The sequence below is a fragment of the Antechinus flavipes genome, chromosome 3 (assembly GCF_016432865.1).
Source record: "Antechinus flavipes isolate AdamAnt ecotype Samford, QLD, Australia chromosome 3, AdamAnt_v2, whole genome shotgun sequence".
Lineage (NCBI taxonomy): Eukaryota > Metazoa > Chordata > Mammalia > Dasyuromorphia > Dasyuridae > Antechinus > Antechinus flavipes.
The window spans coordinates 360,779,463-360,792,302 of record NC_067400.1 but is presented as its reverse complement, the minus strand read 5'-3'; the positions used below and the strand labels follow the sequence as shown (position 1 = coordinate 360,792,302).

Here is a 12,840-nt window from a genome sequence, read left to right as displayed (position 1 = left end):
AATCAGTCTAATAGCACTCCTCTCGCACACCTTCCTTTGGAGCCTTCCAAACACTGAGCTAGCTGTCCCAATGAATGGATTATCAATATGTACAACCCTGGAAAGTATCTTGCCAAGGTAAGTGAATTTGCCCACAGCATTCAAAACTTCTCCATTTGCTGTAACTGATGGTCCCATATATGAATGATATGCTGGCTGATGATATACATGTGTTTTCTTGGTGTTAGTTGTTAGTCCAAAATTAGCACTAGCAGCAAAGAATTGAGTCATACTTTGTTGCATCTCACCTTTGCAAGCTGCATTGATTACACAATCATCTGCAAATAAAACATCATATATCAATACTCCCTCCACTTTAGTTTTTGCTTTGTAATCTTTTAATATATTTCCTGTATATAATAATTCATATACATGTTGGCTTTTCCATTAAAATTTAAATTCTTTGAAGACTAGAACTTTTTTCTTCTTTTTTCTTTGTTTCTTCAGTGCTTTTCATGGTTCTTAGAACACAGTAAGTCATTAATATATATTTGTTGATTGATTAAAGAGTAAAGATAATGAGTTCTGTTTTGTTCATGTTGAATTTGAGATACTTAAAGTTGTTGATAGATCATTGGAATCTAGGGAGAGTGGGATTTCATAGATTTGGGAATCATCTACATAGAGCATTTGTGAGTGAATCAGTAACCAAGTAGGTATTAATGACATTATATACCATATATAGATATATTGCTAAGCTCCATTCTAATGGAAATAGCATGCAAAATATTTGAACATAAGTATATATTTTGTAATGTATCATAAAACCAAACTATTAAAGGAAAGTTTTACAGTTGTTGCTCATCCTATAAATACTTGGAGATTTCTTTATTGAAACATTCTATTTTGCTGAAAGTTTCATTTCTATATAGATCAGCCAAAACAATGAATATAAACCAAGATTTTCCCAAGAATATAATGCTATAGAGCACTATTTACATGTTTGGAATATCTAAAGATATCTATTGAGTGTTCACTATAAATGAAAAACATTTTCTATAGTTCTAGTTGTAGGAATAAAACTTTTTGGTGTTGTCATAAGAATTTCTTAGTGCTAAAAACACTTTTCTCTTAATTTTTAGTGGAGTATTCTTCACACTTCATGAAACTAAATTTTAAAAACATAAAGCTAGTCATTTTAGTTTCCATTTCTCATATATTAGGATAAGTTAATCTGTGAAAGAAAGTGAATTGGCTTGTTGATTGAAAAAATTTTGTTTGACCCTAATTCTGAAGTAAGATAGTAATGTCATAAGATATAAGTATGAATTATAATTCATATTATAATTCATGTCAGGATTACATGGATCAAAGATTTTTTCAGATATCAGTGACTGTTAAAACCGCGCTGTTATTGCTATATAAGGTACCTGGAACCAGAAGCTAATGTATATCTTAAATGGGAATCAAGGGAAAGGTAAGAACTTTGGAACATAATTGAGTTTGGGATGACAGTGGATGACAAGAAAAGGGACAGACTGAAAGCTTTCAGACTCCTAAGGTCTTTTACAAAAGTTTGCTGTGGAAAAGATGGTATTTTCTTTAGCTTGCTGCTTATTGTTGAAATTTCTGTAGCTCGCTGGAAGGTCATTGGTAGAGACCTTTGGGCACTTTCCCCTTCTGCAGACCATATATGTCTAAAGAGTGTCTTCGAGGAATAGATGAGCTTCTGGCTCAAGTTAGTTATTATCTGCAAATTCAGTAATAATGTCTTCCTTTACTTTTCTCCTTTTACCGACAATCTACTACCCTGGGATCTATAGCAGCTATTTCAAAACTAAAAATTAGCTCTGTGAACAGAAAAAAAGACGACTTTATTGATAGAATTGATCCCAAACCAAAGTGTCAACATATCTTACCTTTTGATTTTGGATTCAATTTAGGACTTGAGCCTCAGACCTAAGTATCTGTCTACCAGGGCCAAAAGTAGCACCTATGCCTTAAATACTAGATCTTTTAGTTCTCACATTAGCCCTTAGATCCTTCACCTATGGGACCAGAACTTCTAGCAACAGTTCTGTTACCTTAAGAAAACATCTTAGGGAAAACTAGGACACTAATATATTGCTGGTGGAGTTGTGAATTAATACAATCATTCTGAAAAGCAATATGGAACTATGCTCAAAGGGCTATCAAGCTGTGCATACTGGGCTTATATCCCAAAGAGATCTTAAAGGAGGGTAAGGGACCCACATGTGCAAAAATGTTTGTGGCAGTCCTTTTTGTAGTGGTAAGAAGCTGGAAACTCAGTGAATGCCCATCAATTGGAACATGGCTGAATAAGTTATGGCATATGAATGTTAGGGAATATTATTGTTCTATAAGAAATGATCAGCAGGATGATCTCAGAGAGACCTGAAGAGACTTAACATGAACTGATGCTAAGTGAAGTGAGCAAAACCAGGAAATCATTGTACACGGCAACAAGAAGATTATACAATGATCAATTCTGATGGACATGACTCTCATCAACAATGAGAGGATTCAGACCAGTTCCAATGATCTTGTGATGAAGAGGGCCATCTGCAACCAGAGAAGGGACTGTGAGGACTGAGTATGAATCACAACATAATATTTTTACTCTCTTTTTTGTTGTTGTTTGCTTGCATTTTTTTTTTCCTTTTTGATCTGATTTTTCTTGGGCAGCATGCTATTTGTGGAAATATGTATAGAAAAGTTGCACATGATTTGACAAAAATTGCTGGGAAAATTGGAAATTAGTATAGCAGAAACTAGGCATTGACCCACACTTAACACCGTACACCAAGATAAGGTCAAAATGGGTTCATGACCTAGGCATAAAGAATGAGATTATAAATAAATTAGAAGAGCATAGGATAGTTTACCTCTCACACCAGTGGAAGAGGGAGGAATTTATGACCAAAGAAGAACTAGAGATCACTATTGACCACAAAATAGAAAATTTTGATTATATCAAATTGAAAAATTTTTGTACAAACAAAACAAATGCAGACAAGATTAGAAGGGAAACAATAAACTGGGAAAACATTTTTACAATCAAAGGTTCAGATAAAGCCCTCATTTCCAAAATATATAGAGAATTGACTCTAATCTATAAGAAATCAAATCATTCTCCAGTTGATAAATGGTCAAAGGATATGGACAGACAATTCTCAGATGAAGAAATTGAAACTATTTATAGACATATGAAAATATGCTCCAAATCATTATTAATCAGAGAAATGCAAATTAAGACAACTGAGATACCACTACACACCTGTCAGATTGGCTAGAGTGACAGGGAAAGATAATGCGGAATATTGGAGGGGATGTGGGAAAGCAGGTTCACTGATACATTGTTGGTGGAATAGTGAACACATCCAGCCATTCTGGAGAGCAATTTGGAACTATGCTCAAAAAGTTATCAAACTGTGCATACCCTTTGATCCAGCAGTTTTTCTACTGGGCTTATACCCCAAAGAGATACTAAAGAAGGGAAAGGGACCTGTATGTGCCAAAATGTTTGTGGCAGCCCTGTTTGTCGTGGCTAGAGGCTGGAAAATGAATGGATGCCATCAATTGGAGAATGGTTGAGTAAATTGTGGTATATGGACGTTATGGAATATTATTGTTCTGTAAGGAATGACCAGCAGGATGAATACAGAGAGGCTTGGAGAGACTTACATGAACTGATGCTAAATGAAATGAGCAGAACCAGGAGATCATTATATACCTCAACAATGATACTGTTTGAGGATGTATTCTGATGGAAGTGGATCTCTTCGATAAAGAGAGCTAATTCAGTTTCAATTGATCAAAGATATGGGCAGAAGCAGCTACACCCAAAGAAAGAACATTGGGAGATGAATATAAACTGCTTGCATTCTTGTTTTTCTTCCTGGGTTATTTATACCTTCTGAGTTCAATTCTCCCTGTGCAACAAGAAAACTGTTCGGTTCTGCACATGTATATTGTATCCAGGATATACTGCAACCTATTCAACATATAAAGGATTGCTTGCCAACTGGAGGAGGGGGTGGAGGGAGGGAGGGGAAAAATCAGAACAGAAGTGAATGCAAGGCATAATGTTGTAAAAAAATTACCCTGGCATGAGATCTATCAATAAAAAGTTATTAAAAAGAAAAAAAAAAAAGAATTGCCATTGGAAAAAAAGAAAGATAGAAAAGTTGCACATGTTTAACATATATTGGATTGCTTGCCGCCTAGGGGAATGGTGTGGAGGGAAGGGAGGGAAGAAAATTTGGAACACAAGGTTTTGCAAGAGTGAGTGTTGAAAATTATTTATGCTTATAGTTTTAAAATTAAAAAAAAATCTTTAAGGAGGAGGAGGAGGAGAAGGAAGAAGCACAAGAGCAAGAAGAAACAGAAACAGAAACCATCTTAGGATCAATAATTCCAGACCTCTCTTCTGGCCACCTTTTTCTTTGGCATTTACTTTGCCAAGATATTTCTCTGTCTGGATCTTGATGACTAAAACCAAATTCAATTTCTTTTTCCTCAAACACATGCATCTTTCTAATATTTCTATTTCTGTTGAGGACGCTATAGTGCTTTCAGTTGCCCAGAGAAACCATCTAATTCTCTCAGCAACTCCCATCTCAACCTAATTTTAGATATTCAGTCAATTGTCTCATCTATTTGTTTTGACTTTCAAATTGTTTGTTTTTAATCTCCTTTTTTTTTTTTCCTACTCACAGCTCTTGGAGCTCCTACCCTGAATCTGGGTCTCATTACCTCTTGCTTCGGTTATTGCAATATCATGTCTCAGGTCCTCCGTATAGCTACTAAAGTGATCTTCCTAAAATGCAATTTTTACCATGTCACTCCCCTCAGTAAACTCCTCTGGCTCCCTATTATTTCTAATATCAAATACAAACTCCTTTGATACTGAAAACATTTTATATTTTGCTTCCAGCCTGCTTTTCCAAACTTTACACATTTCTCTCCTTGTGCTCTATGGTCCAGTAAAACTAGTTTTCTTGATATTTTTCTCACACAACATTCCATCTCTAGCATCCATACATTTGCGCAGATTGCTTCCCATGCCCAATATGTATTCCCTTCACACCTCTACATTTTAGCATCCTTACCTAGCTTCCTTCAAAGCCCAATCCTGGTGCTAATGTCTTTAAAGGAGGCTGTTCTTAATATTCCTTAGCTCTTAAAGCATTTTCCTGAAATTGCCCTGTATTTGTTCTGTGTATGTCCTACATATGTATTCATCTCTCTCTCTCTCTCTCTCTCTCTCACACACACACACACACACACACACACACACACACACACATACACACACTTCTCCCAACCTTCCCTCTTCTAAACCCTGCCCCTTGCCTAATTGCATGTAAGTTTATTGAAGGTAGGGAGATTTCCTTTTATCCTTATCTATATCTCTAGAAATGGTTGTTGATAGGCTGCTATTAAAATGCCATTTTGAGTTGATGAAGAAAAAACTTTTGTGTTTGAAGATATTTTAAAATACTGTAACTTGCTTAAAATAATTCAGATTCAATTAAAAACATATGCATTATGAAAGTATTTTTGTTATTTTTAGCTTTTCATGCAGATTGATGCACTCTTTCCAAAACAATTTGGAACATGGACTGAATATGCAAAAAGATACTGTAATGCTCATATCAGGTATGTATTCCTAAACATTCTCTTACACACACACAAACACATACACACACACACTACACACACACACCCCTCTCCCTCTCTCACATAATGTATTTTTACATTGTTTATACCTATACATATCATATGCACAAATACATTCAGCTGCTCTAGGTTTATAGTTATACAGTTATACAGCTGCTCTAGGATCATAAATTGAGCATATTTATCAATGATGTTCCTATTGTTATTGAATGATGCAATAAATTACAGTTTCATCAATTTCATATATAAGGTGATGAATATGGGTTAGATCTAGGTTTTAACTCTGAGAGATCTTAAAAATTTGGATTAGTATTTCCTAAAACAAATGGAATAAGTCAAAATAAGTTAAGTCTGGTTCCCCTCAAAGTATAATAATAAACTTAATGACTTTCACAGTCCAAAAATGTTGATCATTCTTAAGGAGTTTTCTTAACATCCCAGAAGAATAAAGCAAATAAAGAGTGGTAACAGTTCCTATTACCTGTATTCCAGCTTTGGCCTTTTTCTATTGCTGACTATATCAAGAGATTATAGTTCTATAATTTCAATTTAAGTAGTTATGGACTGACTTATATTAAATTACTTTCTCTGGATGCTGAATTGATTCTGTTTAGTGAAATCAGCTTGCAACGATAAATTCAAATTAGTTTTAATTTGGCCAATATAATAATTAATCCTTCTTTAAACTTAAAAACACATCCATACACATCACACACACACACACACACACACACACACACACACACACACACACACACACACACAAAATAGTGAGGGTTATTTAGTGTGTTATTTTAGTGCTACGTAATTCCAAAACTCTGAAGTGCAAAAATCAACAATCATATATCTCAGTCTTTTAATGTCTAGTTTAATAAAAGACAGGTAAATCTTTTTTGCTTTTGCTGTCAATCATTTTGTGCTTTGAAACATATGAAGAAATATTGCCTCACATATTCATAGTTTGAAAAATGAGTATTTACATAGGCAAATAATGTCTTAGCTTTATTTTAAAAAAAATTTTGCCCTCTAAGGCCCTCCAGGGAATCACAATTCACATTTTAAGAATCACTGGTCTTCTACATGTACAAAAATGTTTGTAATAGTCCTTTTTGTAGTGGCAAAGAACTGGAAACTGAATGGATGGCCATCAGTTGGGGAATGGCTAAATAAGTTAATGATATATGAATGTCATGGAATATTATTGTTCTATAAGAAATGATCTACAGGATGATTTCATAAAAGGCTGGAGAGACTTACATGAACTAATGCTATGTGAAGTGAATAGATTAAAAAGAGTATTGTACACAGCAATAATAAAGTTATTATGTGATGCTCAACTGTGGTAAATATAACTCTTTTCAACAATGAGGTGATTCAGGCCAATTCCAATAGACTTGTTATATAGATAGCTACCTGCACCCAGAGAGAAGACTGTGGGGACTGAATGTGGATCACAGCATAATATTTTCATCTTTGTTGTTGTTATTATTGTTGTTGTTTGCTTGCTTGTTTTTTTCCCAATTTTTTTTTTCTTTTTTGATCTGATTTTTCTTGTGCAGCATGAAAAATGTGGAAATATATTTATAAGAATTACACATTTGACCTATTTTGGATTGCTTGTTGTCTAGAGGAGGAGGGAGGCAGAGAGAGAGAAAAATATGCAACACAAGATTTGCAAGGGTGAATTTTGAAAATTATCTTTGCATGTGTTTTGAAAAATATAAAGCTTTAAAAAAAAAAAAAAAAGCTGGTCTACAAAGACTCTCAAGTTTATTTTCCACTTTCTAATTGATAGCTCTGAGCCCTTCATTTTATAAACATCATGATTCTTCTTAAATTATAATTCATATGCCACTTTTCTTCCCACGTTCACATTAAAGATATGACTTTTTTCTATCATTTATCTCTATTGTTTTTGCTCTTTGCTACTTGGAAGAATTTAGTGTCATCTCATAATTTGCACATTCCCTCCTCCATATCATTTATTAAAATGTTAAATAAGATTGAACCTTCCAATGCTTTCTGAGGAGTTGAGCATTAAATTTCTCCTTTCATTGAAGTATCATTTATCCCTATCATGTTTCCTGTGTGTAGCATAGTTACATATCCATGACAGGGAAACCTCCTCCTCAGTCTCATTGTGACTAAATCATTATTTTAATTTTTGGTATGGAATCCTGTGAAGAGGGTTTGAGAAAGCTTAAGTAAATCTCTTAAATTTTCTCCTTATTTATACCTCAAAGAATCCTGTTAAGTTAGCTAAACAAATTCTACCTTATTCCCTCAGCAAACATTTATTAATAACTTCCACTGAATTGCCCTTGAAGAGGTTATACTTTGGAGTATATTCTACTTGGCAGATTGAGGAAAGTAATCAATTATTATATACACAGAAAGGCAAGGAGAAAGCCCCTTTAAAAATTTTAAAAAGTAAGGTCCAAGTTTATTCTAGTCCAAGATGGCTTAGTTCTATATATCTCAATCTTAATATTCATCTAAAACTATTCTTTCCAAAGTTACCAATTGTCTTTTAATTGATAAACCAATAGCTTTTTCTCAGTGCTCATCATTTTCATCCTCTTATATCTGTTTATCGTTATTGATCACCCTCTTTTCCTGTATGCTCTTTCTAGATTTTTATGGTATTTTTCACTCCTGATCATTATATTAATAGCTGATAACATAGTATACTTATCTTATTATTCCTTCTTATCTATCTTATTGTTCCACTAACTGTGGATGGTCTGTGAGACTTCCTCTTTCTCTCTCTTTACAGCATTTCACTTAGTGATTTTAGCTTCCTTGGGCTCAATTTTCCTTCTGCAGTTGATTCTCAAATATAATCATCTAATCTTAACTTCTTTTCTCATTCTTCCGCTTCTTCCCCCCCCCTCCAGTCTCACATCATTAATTGCCTATATTAAACATACTGAATTGGAAATATTTACATATGTATATTGTCTCCCCAATAGCACGTCAGCCCCTTGAGTGCAAAGACTATTCCATTTTTTTACTCTGGATGTGTTCAGTACCAAACACAGAACTTAGCACATAATAGGTTCTTTTTTTTTTTTTTTTTTTTTGCTGAGGTAATTGGGGTTAAGTGATTTGCCCAGGGTCACACAGCTAGAAAGTGTTAAGTTTCTGAGGCTACATTTAAACTCAAGTCCTCCTAACTTCAGGGTTAGTGTATCCACTGCACCACCTAGCTGCCCCCACGTAATAGATTCTAAATAAATGTTTATTGATTGATTGCTCCAGACTTTTTATCTTCACCTTGGCCTAGAACAATGGTCTCCTCATAAAAAGTAATTAATGGAGAATCAGCATGGATTTTCACCCTCATTCTTTGGTTATATTTACTTTGTATACTACACTTAGCTGAAGTGAGCTGAAAAATTTTTTCCTAAAGCCAATAGACACTGAACACACATGCAATGACCACTTGCTTTGAGCAAGCCACATAATAATTAATGCTCTCCCTGTCCACAAAGGAACATTGAATAAAATGTGGGCATATAAGAAGCAAAGTAAACAAACAAACCTTATTTTTAAAAATAGTACATGTAACAAAACATTCTTAAACTGAAGGGCAGGGACCTGTGTATTAAGGATTTGTAAAGGTACAAATGAAGAAAAGATCACTACCAGGTTTATAGAGGATGGAGGGATTATATAGGTCTCCATGGAAAAGCTAGTATTTAAGCTGGGTCTTTTTTTTTCCCTTCTCGATAATATATTTTTTTCAATTTTATGTAGTTTTCAACATTCATTTTTGCAAGAGCTTGAATTCCAAATTTTCTTTTCTGCCTCCATTCTTTATCTCCCCTCATTCAAGATAGCAAGCAATTTGATATGTTATATATGTACAATTATTTAAAACATTTCTGTTATTAGTCATGTTGTGAAAGAAAAATCTGAACAAAAGGGAAAAACCACAAGGAAGAAAAACCAAACAAATAGGAAAAAATAGTATTCTTTGATCCTCATTCAGTCTCCATCTATATCTATAGATATAGATGGCATTTTCCATGTCAAGTCTATTAGAATAGTCTTGGATCACTATGTTGCTAAGAAGAGCTAAGTCTATCATAATTGATTAACACATAATCTTGAAGTTATTGTATAGGATGTTAAGGTGGATGATTTTAGTGCTGTAGAAAGAAAAAGAACATTTAAGGTCTAAGCAAAAGCAGCATAATGAGAAAATGGAGCACTGATTCACAAGATAGCGAAAAGTCCAGTTTAGCTAGTATTAGAAGGAGGCATGTGAAATACATCTGGAAAGTTCACTTAGATCCAAGTTACAGAGAGATTTGGTTAACAGAAGAAGACATTTTTCTCAGTTTTTGAGCAATGGAGTAAAATTATTAGATTTGTAGACTATAGTAGCTTTGTGTTTAATGGATCAAAGCAGAATTTGAAAGCCATGGTAGCAGTTCAGGCTTTATTTAGGATCAGGACAATGACAGGGAAAGGGATAAGGACTTATATGAGAGCTAATTCAGAAGGAGAATTGACAACTCTTGTTTCCTTATAACTAGTAAAATATAAATATTTGACATAGCATTGAGAAGGATGAGATTACTTGTAACTAGATTGCATTGAGATAGTTGTGAAGAAATTTTAGCCCTTCATTATGAAAATAACTCTACTTTAAATCAGTTCTTTAAGATATGCTTCCTTCATGTTTTTCAGGTATTTTGGTAAAAGAGCTCAATGGGACTGCAGAGGTGCATCAAACCTAAATGAACTTCATCAGCTATTAAGTAATATAATGATAAGGAGATTAAAAACTGAAGTTTTAACACAACTACCCCCTAAACTTAGACAACGTATTCCATTTGATCTTCCATCTGTAGCAGCTAAGGTGAGGATTCCTTACTTGTTTAGAAATAATTTCCAAAGTTATTTCTAAAAATAGTAGTTATTGCAAAACATGCATTTAAAAAAAATTTGCTGATATAAAAAGTTGCTTACCTGAAGCAACTTGGGATTAGTTAGGGCATTATTTCCCAGACTACATTGTATAGTAGAATCCTGCTATTCAAAGTGAATAGATGCTTCATGAGAATATTTCAATATTGTAATTATCATTGAAACACTAAATTATTAAACATGAAGTTGTGTGTTCTAAAAATATTTCATGCTGAATTTTTTCATATGTAACTCTGGGCTGAAATCTACCATTTTACTCTAAAATATTCATCTCTAAACTTTATCCTGGTGTATTCTATGCTCTCTGGGCCAGTGTTCCTGAATTTTGTCATACTCAGAAATGTTTCAAGGCCATATGAGTTTAAAGAGTATTAAATTAAGGAAAATTAGCTGTTTTTGTGTCTTTTGATACACAAAGACTGAAAAAAAACAACCCATAATTACAGCTTTTAACATGTGGGAAATCATTGTATAAATAGTGATAAATAATCTTTATTTTTCCTCTGATGACAGAATGAAATAACTAACATTCTAGCGAGAAATATTTATCTTTAACATTATGGAAAGATTTATTTTCTCAAAGCATTTATGAAACACTAAAATTAATTATTTATGGTGGTTGTGGAGTCTTCTCTGGAGATTTTTGAGGACAGAGTGGCCCACTATCTATTTGTATAATTTGGGTATAGTTCTATCCCAGAAATCTGCTTTTAGCTCTATCACCCTCTGAAATGTGCTAATCATCACACTAGAAAACCAAAAATAAATTACACTGGAACCTCATATGCACTTACATCTGAAGAATTTAGTTTTCATATCATTAAATCTGCTTATATCTGTGCTTACATAAGAGGCATTTTGACAGAAACTGCATCATCTTCCAATCTCGGTAGATTTATGCCAAACATTTTTCCAACATTCTTTTTAAAATAAGAATAAAGTGACTTTATATTCAGTTATTCCAACTCTGTAAAAAAAAAAAAATACAACTGAAGAAAGTCAATATCTGAATCTACTGCATTTAAAAAAAAATAGGTAACATTCCTCAAGTCTTTATGCTTGTTTAAATAAAACTGTCTTGCTGTAAAAGTAACTCATTATCATATATTTTTTCTGTGCCCTCCTTCCTTATATAATTAGATTTTTTTTCTTCTTGCTTTGCAAATTGTTTCTCCTTAAGAGAAAGCTCTTTGTGTTTGATTTATGATGTTAGCAAAGTGCTTTATTTTCACCCACAGCTTGTCATTGGTTTCTATAATTGGTAGGAACATGTGACTGACCTACCTCTGCATTGACGTTTTTGTATGAGCAGGCTGGTATCTTTGGGAATTTTCTCTTCTCTGCGTACCTTTCTGTAGCAGAAAAAAGTAGGACATGATTCACAGTTACATTAATTGTTCTGCCCTTTATGCTGTATTTCTAAACATTGTTCTTTCCTCCCACATAGGAATTAAATGCTAGCTTTGAAGAGTGGGAAAAATTAATCAGGGCTCCACATTCAGGTTCCACTGAGACGGGTAGCCACTTTTTTCAAGCCATGGGGTTGATGACCCGTATGTTTAAACAAACAGCTATTGCTAAGGTATTATTTAAATTTCTGTGTAATTCTATTTTCTTCTTAATAAAGATTTTTTAAAATGATTTTATTAATTTAACATCTTATTTTTAAGACTGCCCCCTACATCATTCTTCTGGTTCACTTCACCCCTATGTATTAGCTTTTCCCATCCATTCATGCTGAACCTTACACAAACCCTATTATCTTCCATTCTGGTGTTTTTATTTTATATTTATTTATAAGTAGCCCTTCTTTGTCTTCAGTTTCATATAGAGAGATATATTTCTTTATGTGTATTCATATACCTTCTCAATTTTTTATTGTAAATCTACAAGTTGTGATTATAAAATACAGTCATAGGCCTGCAGTTACCTGAGATTAGAGATCAGCTGGTCCAGCCCTATAATAGAAAACCACAAATGAATAGTATCTTTGTTGCATCTTATTTTTATTTATTTTGTTAATCATTTCCCAATTACATGTTAATGTGGTTTGAGGTTCACTTAGTTGTTTTGCTGGCCTTGAGTTTGACATCTCTGATCTAGTCCTCACTTCTTTCACAAATGAGAAAAGTGAGATTGAGAGTTGGGAAGTGATTTCTGCGTCATTACAGTATTGAGTCAAGCTGGCAATTGAGTCCAAGTCTTCTGACTCATATTCCA

The 12,840-nt window shown here is 33.6% G+C and overlaps 1 protein-coding gene across 1 annotated transcript in view; it reads left to right on the top strand.

Annotated features, from left to right (window-relative positions):
- The window catches only part of LOC127557242 (DNA annealing helicase and endonuclease ZRANB3-like), a 62,518-nt gene extending 50,227 nt beyond the window's left edge, over positions 1 to 12,291 (top strand). The window contains exons 5-7 of the mRNA XM_051990634.1: positions 5,576 to 5,661; positions 10,381 to 10,552; positions 12,068 to 12,291. Coding sequence (XP_051846594.1) covers positions 5,576 to 5,661; positions 10,381 to 10,552; positions 12,068 to 12,256 — 447 coding nt within the window. The 3' untranslated portion in view covers positions 12,257 to 12,291. The remainder of the gene's footprint in view (positions 1 to 5,575; positions 5,662 to 10,380; positions 10,553 to 12,067) is intronic.
- The last annotated feature ends 549 nt before the right edge of the window (positions 12,292 to 12,840 follow it).